This window comes from Trachinotus anak, unplaced genomic scaffold, assembly GCF_046630095.1.
Source record: "Trachinotus anak isolate AG129_WGS33_773 ecotype Australia unplaced genomic scaffold, CSIRO_AGI_Tana_v1 ptg000028l, whole genome shotgun sequence".
Taxonomy (NCBI): domain Eukaryota; kingdom Metazoa; phylum Chordata; class Actinopteri; order Carangiformes; family Carangidae; genus Trachinotus; species Trachinotus anak.
Genome location: NW_027273879.1, coordinates 15,845,344 through 15,858,622, shown reverse-complemented (window position 1 = coordinate 15,858,622; position 13,279 = coordinate 15,845,344). Strand labels below are relative to the sequence as shown.

Below are 13,279 nucleotides of genomic sequence, written 5' to 3'. Positions count from 1 at the left end.
AATTGAATAAAAATTAGATTATTTTATGTCATTTTACATAGGCTTGCTGTACCCTGACATACACATATTATGGAAAAGATGTTTGTATAAATTTTACCATATTGTTTTCTGGACATGAATGGATATGGTTCCATCCCAATGGTAGCTAAATGTTTGAGTGTGTTTATTTTTTGTTGGTATTCATATCTAAAAAAAAGGACAAAAAGACACAAACCCAAGATTCTCAAGAGGAAGAGTAAATGCCATGCGTTTATTTCAGCACTGTGACAAATCCCTCAGATTATCAACATTCACTTCATAACCATACTTTATTCACTAAAAGGACCTGGCAAGGACCTCAATTCATGGCATAAACACTACATTAAGTTCTATTTGTTACAGTATGTTTCCAGTGATTCTAAGGGCAGTTTCATGTGCATTTAAATTGTTGTATAACCTGTAACACTGTAGAATTCCCACCACATTTTCCATAACAAGTTTTAATCAGTGCATCTGCATATTAACAAAGGACAAATGTTTACAACGGCTCTCCCACCGTCTTGCAGTATTTCATTACATGATTATGTCACACAGTGGTCCAACTACATCTCATTCCCACAGTGCTAATAACGACACTGGAACAGGAAGGCAGACGTCTCCACCTTGTCATAGTGCAGCTCTGAGAGCACAACAGGAACAAAATGTACTATATGGCAGTATATACAAGTCACTTACTGGCTTAGCTTTCATTAGCGTTCACTTCACATTCTTTTTCACATGTAGTATTTCAGGAAAACATATAGATTCTTGGATGAGAATGGGAAAAACAGATACATCAGAGGATACAGGAATAAATACAGATTTTTTAAATGCATAATAATAATTTATACTGGTATTTATAGCAGTTCTGATATAATATGTATGCGTATAGCTATCACTTATGTTTGGTATATGTTCTGATAATGGCGACTGCAGGGTTAATCTACTCCTGAGGTGTATCCATTTGTCAAGCAGTACCAGTAATGACTTCGCATGGGCCTCTGTGCAGAGCGATTAACAATTTTAATGGTGAATAACACAATCCCATTACAGTAGCATGGAGTTATTATTAGGACATGATGAGGCCCAGAGGAATGAATACTTGAAAGAGTAACAGCCTGTCAAATTAATGTACCTGTATGAGGAGGGGGGGGGGGGGGGGGGGGGGGGGGGTTTGAAGCTGGATGGCCATAGAGTGTAGTATCTGTCATTTACAGAGGAGTGTGAGCACACTAGGAGCTTGTCTAACTGTGTGAATGATCTCTTCACTCAAGGGTTCAGAAATTTCACTGACTGACTGACTCGTCATGAGTTGGTGGTTGTCTTCCTCGTCCAATCTCTCACATTTGTTGGAAGCCGTCAGGTTTTGGAGTTGGGACCTGTGACAGCTGCTGTCACTTGCGTCGTCGCCGTGTCATTCGGCATGTGTGTTGTCAGTGTTGTGGATTGAGGTGACGCAGAGGAGGAGAGATTCTGTCGATGGCTTGATCTGCTGTCTCTCAGTGCTTCATCCCAGTTTACTCAGTTGCCTCCCTCGTGTCATCGCGTCATCACGTCTGTCTTCCTCGGCTCATCTGTTGACTATAGGGTACACCCTCTATCTCCCTGTTCCTCTCTCTGCTTGGGTGCAGCTGAGGATCCTGGACTATAGAGGCAGATGGATGTGCATGGCAGAACTATTGGGGCGTGCAGCCAAAACATAGATGGCACTCTCCCTTAAAAAGTCTGCCCAGCTCACTGATCTGTTAAAGAGAGTTGGGTTTTTTTTTCATTTATTAGTCAGAAATCACTGTTTGCACACATTTCTTTTAAATCTATTATATAATTAGATGTATGGAGGTTGGGGTCATGAAACATGAAATAGAGGACTTTTGTTTATTTCACTATAGTTTATAGTTTCTCTAGTTTTCTTATTGTCAGCAAATTCTTTGAAAAGACCAAAGCCAACAATGAAGTGATCATAATAACAAGAAGTGTCTGTGCAGCCAAAGCCTGATATGTCACTCCTCTGCTCCACTGAACCCTCATTGACTTCATAGAACATGGGCACTGTAGTTCATCTTACTGCCATAAATACTCACTGTAATGAACCAAAAGTGTATTAATCCACAGTTAAAAATAGTTACCAACATATGTAGTATTTACTTGTGGTTGAGTAATATTTGCTAAAAAGTACAGTTTTTTATTCAAGTAAATATCTGTGACCCATTTTTCTTTAAATGTACATCTTCAGTAGAAACCATGGAATTTATTGACGTTGACTAAACCACAGAGTAGTATGGGCCATTTCCAGACCACACACAAAAATTTTATTCTGTTCTAGATTTATGGGTTTTTATGCCTCACTCATGATAACCACACTAAATATGTACATGTGCAGGCAAGATCCCATGCAGCCTACATCATCTAACAATACCATACAGTAATCATGCAGAAAAAAACAATTTGGTAATATCAAAATCTGCTGTGATTTGCCTAATGATGTTTTGAGAATTCAATCATAAAAAGCGTGTTTGTCAGACCTCTGTCTGAGCATGCTCTGTTAATTACTGTTCAACACATGTGCTGCTTTCCTTTTAATTCTGTTTCACTGTAGTTGCTGCCTGAAGTACTTGTGCATTACCTACAATTATTTAAAAATCTTGTAATGTGGCATGAGGAAAACTCTCAAAAGTCAAGATATACCAAAGGGGATTCATCTTCATTTGGAGGCGCAACAAAGCCTGAAACAAATAAGGTCAGATTGCTGTCCCCATGCTGCACTCCTCTATTGTTTCTCTTAAAATTAGTCCCTCAGCTGCTGCCAACGAAATACTTTGCAGTCTTTGCACAGAGGGGACCACTGTGGGGTCACAACAGCCATGTGTGGGCTGGTCTGGTAGGAAAGTCTCTGTGGTGAGCAGGGGGAGCAAGGTTATGTAAATTTCCCCACTTAAGGGAGTCTGTCTTTAAGGGAGGCCTGTAATGCTTGTTAGAAGTAAGATTCTGAGAGAACAGAGCTTCACCGAATTTAAATTTACTGCAGAGTTCTTACACAGTCATTTTTGCCCACCCTGCCTCTCCTACACTCACTAAATACATATACTGGAAGAGGACAAACCTGCTTTCACCAGTCTTGCTCCTTTCGCTGTCAGAGCTGCCTGGACTGCTCTCACATATGGGGCCAACTTGACTTATACTACAACAAAGGAAAAAGAATACAAACAGACAGAAAAGTATGTGTTAGCTGGAACATCAATCAGTGAGGGACAGGATATTTCCTTGAACTGAAAAAAGGGGAAATCTGTAGGGAAAAAGAAGCTATGTACAGTAAATGATTACATAAGGACATTTTCTGTTCACATCTGTAAGCCATATATTTAAATAAAACATATAATGCACCATATAAAATTGAAATGTAAGTGAGGATTCACTTTCTAAGCGCTTCTGCCCAGAAAAGTGTCCAGGACATCCTGTAAGCCCAGTTATATTTAAAATATATTCAGGACATGCCACTGAAGAGTTAGAGTCTGTGAAACTTAAAGTTCTCATTGAATATTTGTCTAGTTTAACAGACACTGAGAAGTCTTTTAAGACTTCTTTAGCAATATTCTTGATGCTCTCTTTTCCAGCTTATACTGCTCAGAATTGTAAATGTAAATTCTGACAAGAAAATCTCTGATCGAGTTCAATTTATTACCTTTTCCCAGCAGCCAGAGCCAAATCTCACGGTCTTCCTCAGCAGACAGAGTTAGTTCAGTTTGAACTAAGCTAATAAAAAACTAGTAGATGGACAAATTTTCACACCTAATGTAAGCTCTGTCTTAGGGTGGGTTTTCTTTTCAATGCCAAATCAAATAGGTTTCATAAGAATGTAAGGCACTTTACATTTCAGACCTAAATGGCTGTCTTCCACATCTATGAGTCATGGGTTTCTCATATTTCAGAGTCAAACAGGAGCTCCTCTGATTAACCCTCTGATTGATGGCTCCTTGAAAAACTCCTTTTCACTTTCACTGTGTAGCAAATGTGAAGGTCTCTAATCCAGCGATCAAAGGCAACACACATTTCAGACTCATTTGATATTTATTTGCTTTTTAATGAGAATGAGTGAGGTTGCATTTTAGGGTTATATGAGGATCTGATGTGCGCATTCACAAACTTTTACACTGATAAATGAGGCTTTTAAAAGGAAGTGAACAAAAGGCTTTCTTTTGATCCCTGTAATTACAAGCCAGCATCCATGCCACAGTATAACAAGATCTAATGATATGAAGCACTCACATTCGACTCATTAAACTTCATTCAAGGATGCATCTGTCTTTGATTGCTATATGTTCCAGATTGGAGTTAAGAGGCTTCTCTCTCTCTTTTTTTTTTTTTTTTTTTTGGTAGAGCAAGTGTAAAATTACAAATGAAATATAAACTGAGGGGTTGTCTGAGAATACTTGAGGATTGCAGAGTGTTTGAGGGTGTTTAAGTGAGGAAAAGAAGACAAGCCATGCAGTGCTGAGTCACACTCACCCACAATTCATAGGAGAGCAGAGTCCCATGAGTCTGTGGGGAATGCCGCATGTTGAATAGGTGAGAGGGATGGAATGGCACAGCACAGGAGATTGATTTGACAGCACACTAGGTTATAAGCAGTAACAAGCACATGCAAAGACATACAGTACACACACCCCCGTGCTGAAAAGTACATTTATTCTTGTACAAGCCTTACATGCTATTCTTCATTACATTTCAGAGGGACGGCTTGTACTTTTCACTCCCCTATATGTATTTGTAGTCCCTACTTACTTGTAGTGTTCTGGTTTTATCTACACAACTAAATATTTACCATTTGTTAATAATAATCAATAACAATAGCAAGCAAAATATACTAACTCTCTGGATAATGAGAAAGCCATCTTTTGATTTTGATACCTAAGTGCATTTTTACCTCCACCACAGAGTTTGTTTGTTTGTCAGCAGGATTACACAAAAAGTACCAAACCAATTAGCACCAAACTTGATGGAGGGACAGGACATGGGCTGAGGAAGAACCCATTTCATTTTGGTATGGATCCAGTTAAAGGGGCGGATCCAGGAATTTTTTTCCTTGGCACAGGGCATTTTGCAACATTTTCATTAATGTCTCAGGAAATAATATATGAATCTATATGTTAAAAAAATCAGACATATTAATGGTGTTGAGGTCTATGATTGCCATTCTAGTTTTGGTTATATTTTTACTTTATGCAGGATTTTTATTTGTGATAGAGTGCCTCTTCATTGTGGTATTATCACGTATTACTACGAGTAAAGGATCTTCCCAACATTGACATGCACACAATGTCACACAGTGAGTAAAAACAAATGTAATCTCATCAGAGTCAGTCAGAGTTTTTTTTTCTGTCATTGTTACGCTCATGAAGTCTAGCTGTTACTCTCCCTGAAACTGATCTAAAATGTCCCATGTATTGTGCAGTATTGAGTGTTATCACAGCATTTTCTGCCATAAATTACATTAACCATGAGGTATAAACTACGTTCTGTTAGAATTAGTTGCAGGGGTGTTGTATTGGATTGCCCTGTACTGTAAACACACGTTCATATTACTGTGTCCATACCCTGTAGCCATTTCAGGAGTAGAACTTTACTTGGTATCAACTGAACAAAGCATGAACAGCTCTGTATTGAGTCTCAGAAAGAAATCACAGTCCAAGGGACTTCTAAGGAGAAAAAAAGCTTCATTGATCTAAAACGTGGCAATTTATTAATAGCAAGAACACTAAACATTAAACTGACAGCCAGCTTAAAAGCCTGCTAATAACATGAGTGGCAGGACAGAATACATTATTGAATGCAGTGCATTATGTTAGTGCCTTTAATATGAAGGGAGCAGCTAGCTAGATTTGCTTTTAAAATTGTATTTCTTTTACCATGATTCTCATGGATATGATTTAAATATATTTGACTTGAGAAAAGCAGAAGCATTTTATTTGAGAATCCTTTTATTGTTCACGTTATTTCTCTTTGCTATTTCTTTACCAGTGTTGCACTCGTATAATCATTCGTTGCATTCTGCACAGGCCAAAGTGCCAATCAGGAACAATGGCTCTGATTCTTCAGTTATCAGGTTCACCTGAAAGCTCCTCTTTAGCTTGACAGAGAAACAACATTGTTATGTCCCAGTCCCAGTGTTCCAGGGTACACTGGCTAGTCATTTTCAGTATCAATGTAATATAAAGAAGTAAACAAAAAGTCACTGTGGGGATGGCAAACAGATCTCCCAAAGGCTCCAAACTGTAGTGGGTTTGTTTGTGCTGCACAACATTCGTGAACCTTTAGTCAAAGCAGATCCCTGTAGGGTCGAGGCTGTGGTTTTTGATTTGGTGCACTGGCCAGAGGACTTGTTAAATAATAAATGCTTACACTAGTACAAACATTAAAGGAGGACAGAGTTGTTAAACTCTTGTTTTACTTTGTAAGTTCATGTCATACACTGTACAATCTCTGCTCAAAGTAGTATTTAGGCTGTTTTTGAGTATTCATTTTCATTTATTTCTTATGTTATTTATGAACAGTATCTTCCTTTTCACCATGTTGGAATAAAAACATGATGGTATGTGAATTATGTAATCAGAAAATGGTGCAGTGCCACAAGCATGCCTGCATTAACTTTAATATTCCTTCTCATGGATGCAATCTCTACGACAGTCATTTATGTATGTGACAATATCATTGAATCAGATGCATTAACATGCTGTTTTGATGAAACAAAGTTTAGCCACACATAATGCTTTAGTGAGATTTCCAACAATAATGAAACAAATGCATGAATTATTAAACTGTAAACTGTCTGTAATGAATAATTCACATAGTCTGGATGTGTTGTTGATGTTTTAAAATACAGATATTAAATGAAAATGGAAAGAATGCAAAAATGTAATTAACAAAGCCAACTCTAAAAAACTATGTTATATTATATAATTTGACACTGTTTTGTCAGCCTTGTGTGGGCTGGTGTCATGCCAAAGTTAATGGATTCTAGGTGGCAAAAACATAAGTAGTATTTATTCACAAGCTAGACTTATCTGTAGCTTTCATCTCCTGCTATGATGAAATATCTAATATGAAACATGATAGCACAGGCCTTTTAAAGGGGCTATTTGTTATTTTTTTCTGGTTCCAAACATGGTTTCTTGCTGGGAGTGGGTGGTGGTGATTATCACTTGACAAGAGCTTCAGCCAATGTTGTCTTTACAGTTCAAGAGGTTATAATACGCTCTCTGAGCAGCACTATGTCTTCAGGGCAGATTGGGGGCTACATTGACTCGCTATCAGAAACTGACGAGATGGACCAGGGCTGGCTGGTTAGCATGCTAACTTCAGTAGAAGAACAGAGGTGACAGAAACAAAAGCCAGCTTTGACCTCGCTTTCCACTGCTAGACACAGCTCTTGGTGAGTAAAGGAATGAGGTTTGATACTGAACTCTCAACATTTCTTCTAGACTGGTAAGTAAACAGCTATTAATGCTAATGTTGGATATGTGGCAACAGCAAAGCTTACAACTAGCTCCTTTAAAGTGAACATGAACATGAGCTGACTGGTAGCTGAATTCAAACTGTTGCCATATTATCATGGATGCTGAGGATTGCTGCATTTTGAACTGATGCTGTAATAACACAATGTGAAACATCAACCTAATGAAGACAATTAAGTTGTGGGCTCAAAGGCTGCATTTTAAAACAATTTTCTGTTGTCCGACACTGATCTGATCTGTCAGATTTTATTGGTTAACATGTTGGGCAAGAAAAGTGGGGTATCATCTGCAAAGGATGAAAATAACACTGTTACTGTGGCTCATGCCAACTAGAGGAACCATATCTAGTGAATAAAATACACGGCATGGTATCTTGCTTCCAGTTACATTTGTCATTGTCTGTATTCCCTAACCAGCCAAACCTTTGTTCTCTCTTCAAAATGCAGTTGGCGAGCAGATGAGACCCGTACTCCCCAAACTGCTACCTGACTTGTGTGCCTCTTATTTCTGTCTTGACATGGGATACTTTTATTCAAAGAACATTACTATGCACTACTGAGCATAGAACTGACTGGATTTGCAGACTCTCCTTTGGTGTGCTCACCTCACATTACAGGACTGCGAGTCTTTGCTGAGATTGTGAAACCAGGACTGCTGGGCCTGGCGGCATTCTGCTCTTGTGATCATGCCGTCTTTATCCAGATCCAGACCCAGGAACACTGACCGGGCTTTGTCTCTCTCCTTGGCAGTCATCAGGCGCACCAGTGAGTTCTAGGAAAAATTCAATCCAACAAGTGTGTGAGATTAGGTGGACCTACTCCATTCCCCTTTCATGTTTTCCATTGCTGTAATTTAGGGGCCTGGCAAAGGTATTTTTAGGGCTCATTTCTTTGGCCTTAATCATACTCAATCACATTAGCACTGTCTGATATAATCTGCAAGCAGTGATTTACTCTGTGCTACCCCAGAGCCACACACGGTCCACAAACTGTAAACTTAATCTCCCAAGTCAAAAACAAAGCATAATATTTAAACTGCTGTGTGGTGATCAAGTGACAATAAAAATGAGTAATTCAATCAGGTGGGTGCAGGCCAAAATTGTGGCAGCTTTTGCCCCCTGAGCAATTCCATCAAACTAACCTCACTCAACATAATCTATTTGACCCGTGTTCCTGCTTGCTCTACAAGGCTGATTAGAGAGTATTTTGGCTGACCAGAGGAAGGTAAGCTTATGCCAGACACTTGAACAGCCAAAAACACTTCTCTCCCATAATGGCAGAGACTGTTGATAGTGAAGACAATATCAAGCAAGTTAAGGCTTCAAAATCTTCTCCTTTTACTATAGTAGTTTATCATAGTAACCATAGACATATTTCATGATCTAGCAAAGCTCACACCTCAAGGTCAACCAGTCAAATCCAACAACAAAACAGACTTCATCAGAGGCTTTTATGGTGAGACTGCTGTACACCGAAAGGGTGAGTGTACCTTTATCATATCTAATACCACCCCCAAAATCCCAACATTCTTCCCAGTTTACTGTTGCTGCAATGACATACAACACAGTTCATGGCTGAGTATGAAGACTTAAAGAATGAGGAAGAAGCATCATGATTTTCAAAGATCACTTGGGTTGTGTAACAAATCAGGAACTGTATAACTGCCTTCTGACAATTTCCTGAATATATTTAACTGTTTTCTGGTATACTATACCTCTGTACGAAACTTCCTCAACATTGCCAGAGACTCAAAGTACAGGAAGTCTGACCACTCAATGTGACCCTTCTTCTCAGGATCCAGCGCCGCAAACTGGGCCAGGACCTCCTCCTCTTGTTCATCAGTCAGGTCCTTATCAAACTGCTGCTTGGATGCAAAGTGACGATACTGCAGCAGCTCATCTGACACCAGGCATGACTCTAGAGCAGCAAGGAACAATTCATCGCATCAAACCTAATTAGTCACCAACCAGTCTTCCAGATATAATTAACTTATGGTGACTCTTTTTCTACAATGGCAAGACCACCTCCCACTGATTGCCCTCCATCAAAGCCGCAGAGTAATACCACACAATTGGAAGTCAACTGGGTTGAGGGCAAATAATGTAATAACTTTGACTGAGCAATTCAATAATAAATTCAAAGGAACAAAAGAGCATGTGCAGCAGGCTTTTCTGTTACGTGGATATATTTCTGTCAAATGTTCACTGAATGATCTTATTATGTTTCTCCAGCTAAATGCAGCACTGCAAGTTCAGTGGCTACATAGACCAGGCAGGGATGTGCAGAGATCGTTTCATACAACATAAAAAGGGTTAGGAGTTGCAAACAGCCTGGGGCCTCCTTAATCCAGCCAAGGTGGCAACAGGTACAGTAGGAGTAAACTGCTTCATTCACAAATCTTTTATTTTTTTTTTTTTACACATATGATCTGGATTTAAAAAAATGTCAGGAAGATCACTTCTTCTTCCACTCAAGTGCTCATGCATTTATCTTATACTTTATTATTATTGTTCAATATTATAATTTTATGTTATTGGTATTTATGTATCTAGACCCATTGGGCAAGCAAACGAGGCAGTACTGGTATATGTCTCCAGATTATGGTAATTGTGACGCTAACGCTGTCTTGATTAACTCGCATAGCCAATTGCAAACACTCAAATATGCTGAAAGTGGAGTCATAATGATGGAGATAAGGATAGAAGTCATAAAACTTGCAGTGTGCAGATTTCTGATGGCTGGAATGGTACAGCAGAGCATAAAACCAGAGCCAAGTAGGATTAGAGTTGATTATGATTTTGCTTAAGTAATCTTGAAGTAAGTTTAATTTGCCTAGTTTTTGGAAAAATAAAAACAAAATGAGTCCACCATCTATACTATTAAAATGAGAACTGTATCAGCATATGTTTTCTGGGTAAAGAAAAACAAGTTATTGTCAGGTATACATGCAGAATGCATTGGAGTGTGATCACATTGGACAGAAAACATTTGTATTCTCAGCCATTTCAAAATGCAGTACATACAGTGTGACCACAGCAAGTAGAAAGGTCACCTGACTCTGGTTCGTCCTGCTAGCTAAAGTCAGCCAGGCAAAAGCTGCTATAAGGCCAGTAGTAGGCTAATCACTGACAGTTTTCGGTGAATTAGAAATTAATAATATCATCTCTTAGCATTGCTTCCCTCGACCTGGGATGCACCATGTCTATTCCAAGTCTTGCCTCCCTAATTTGCATGTTGAGATCACATCACAATACGGGCACTGTTGAAACAATAGGAAGACATTTTTCTTTCAGGTTTTTCTTTAGCAGGTATAAAGCTTATTGTGTTCACCATCTTGCTTTAGCATGTTAACATTTGCTAACCAGCAGTTATTACAATTAAGACCAGACTGGAAATACATTGAAGTTCTGACCACATTTCCTTAACTGCCACCACCTCCCACTCTTATGTTGTGTCTAACCTTGATTCAGTGACTCACCTGGGATGATCTTGCACTGCTTAAAGGTCTCCATGAGGCTGTACATCTCTTCCTCTGTTAGGAGTAGATTCAGATTATCCTGCACAAAAGGGTGAGATGAGGGCAGAGAATTACACTTTGTAAAAAAAAAAAAGAAAAAGAAAGAAAAGAAAAGATCAAGCCTCAGACTTTTTTCTTTTACTGAAAAGTGGCACATTACTTGATTTTCAATAAGTGAGTGCACTCTAATTATATGGTGTTACTCCCAGATGGGCCTCCTGCAATTAGCCACAAGCATTCAAAGAATTGGATTGTGGATCCATTTCACCAACTGTTCTGTTTCCCAGGTGATTCCCATGATGTGCTCTTCTATCTCTGAGTCTCTTCATTACTTAATCATTAGTAAAAGACAGCCAGAAAGAAAAGAAGATTTCCAGTTAACTGCAGTTAAGTCATGACGCTTGATATTTCATAAAATTTCATTTAATGAAAAAAACTGGGCAGTTAATCAGAGTTATGGAAAATTAAAACTACATCTGATCTAAAGATGTGAGTAACATAAATGTCCTCTGATGCTCTAGTGTGTATAGTCTAGTCTGTATATCAGCAAATCCACAGACAAGGAAACTCATAGGAGACACTGATTTGAATATCAAGCCTATAGTTGTAAATTATTTCTATAATATTTACCAGATAATTGACATGATGACATCCAAATGGTCCCTTTGGGATTATTGAGGTAAGACTATTCCAGTTTTTTTTTTTATATAGTCCATACTGTTACAATCTGTCAGGGCTTTATTAACGCCAACTTATGAAATCTACATGAAAATGCACAACCACCTCAAAAAATAAATGAATGAAACACCCTCAAGCTCAGCAAACACTGAACAATCAAATAGGGAAATGGATAAAACGCTGATATGTCAGTGTCAAGCAACACTTCTTAAAATGCTATGAATTATAACACTAAGAAGTTTGAATTATGTTTACTTTAGGTCTGACTGCTTTTGACAGACAAGTGCTTGACCTGATTTCTCTTACATTCAATCATTCTCAACTCTGCAGCTGAGAGCAGTGTTATAATAACCACCTATAATTAAGAGCAAAAATATTATATGAACACCAAAATTGACAAACTTCGGAATTTCCCTTTAAATAAGAATAATAAATAAGAGATGATAAGGAAGCTGATTACAACTACAACTAACTTCTAACTACTACTACTCCACTCCCCACCTACTGTATCCTCAGACTTCTCTATGTACAAAAGTTTAATCCACCACAAATGAACAAGGCCACATGGCCTCATTATATCAGCCAGTGGGAGCTGAACATGTGGGCCAACACATGTTCAGCTGCGTGCTGTCTGTGTGGTGTCCTCCTGTACTTTTTCAACCTGTCATCGAGATCACAGCAACTGCCAACACCTTGCCACTTCACTGTCTGCTGCATTCACAGACCAACAGTCTATACTGTAGGAGTATTTAATGATTCATTTACGGTACTTATTTGCTCTGCCTTGAATAGTACCCAAATTTTCCTTCTAATATCTGGATGCAGGTGGGCGGTTCAGCTTAGCTTGTTTAATATACTAAGCACCTAATGGATCTGGAAATGTCACTCATATGAAGAAACTCATTTCCATTCTTCATTCCTTCACCCATCCATTAATTCATGCACTCATCCATTCAGGATTACCCTACATCTGCCCCAAGCGGCCTTTCCAAAGTGAAGGAAATCTGCACATGGCACCCTAGACAGACATAAATCAGTCACATCTTGCCTGCAACATCTCTAAAAATGTGTGGACAAAGTCTGGGACACTGTGCCCTTGTTGAAAGAGCTCTGGACCAGATGTGACACTGAAAAACCCTCCATGCTTTTTCCACATTATTCGTACGTGTCTTACAGTGGCTGCTGCAGATTTGCAGTTTTCCCACAATCACCAAAGCCATTCAAAAGCCCAACATGGATACATTTCATAGTTCAGAATAAAGTATTATCCAAAGACAAATCTTGCATTCATTCAACAGTTAGTGCAGGTCAATGGAAGCTTGGAGAACAATTAGCTAACATTTAGATTTGTACATCAGTACACCAGGCATAATACTCAAAATGCAGCAGATCATCATCCGCTGCTTGGTGATTCTAGTGCCTTCATGAAACTGAACGTCACGTATGTCTTTTGAGCGCTTCAGGTGATGAATTGAAATTACTTATGTATGCCACCTCCAATAAAATAAATATAATTTTCCTAAGCCATGTAGGAGGTAGGAAAAATACAGCATGCACAA

General features: G+C 38.7%; 1 protein-coding gene across 2 annotated transcripts in view; it reads right to left on the bottom strand.

Moving 5' to 3' along the window:
* Positions 1-220: 220 nt before the first annotated feature.
* phf24 (PHD finger protein 24) overlaps positions 221-13,279 on the bottom strand; it is a 29,518-nt gene continuing 16,459 nt past the window's right edge. The window contains exons 4-9 of one of the 2 annotated variants that reach the window (XM_071466584.1): positions 11,004-11,082; positions 9,240-9,442; positions 8,131-8,297; positions 4,522-4,554; positions 3,119-3,196; positions 221-1,760 (exon numbers count right to left, since the gene is read on the bottom strand). In XM_071466584.1, coding sequence (XP_071322685.1) covers positions 1,664-1,760; positions 3,119-3,196; positions 4,522-4,554; positions 8,131-8,297; positions 9,240-9,442; positions 11,004-11,082 — 657 coding nt within the window. In that variant the 3' untranslated portion in view covers positions 221-1,663. The remainder of the gene's footprint in view (positions 1,761-3,118; positions 3,197-4,521; positions 4,555-8,130; positions 8,298-9,239; positions 9,443-11,003; positions 11,083-13,279) is intronic. The other variant, XM_071466585.1, reaches the window with a different exon arrangement.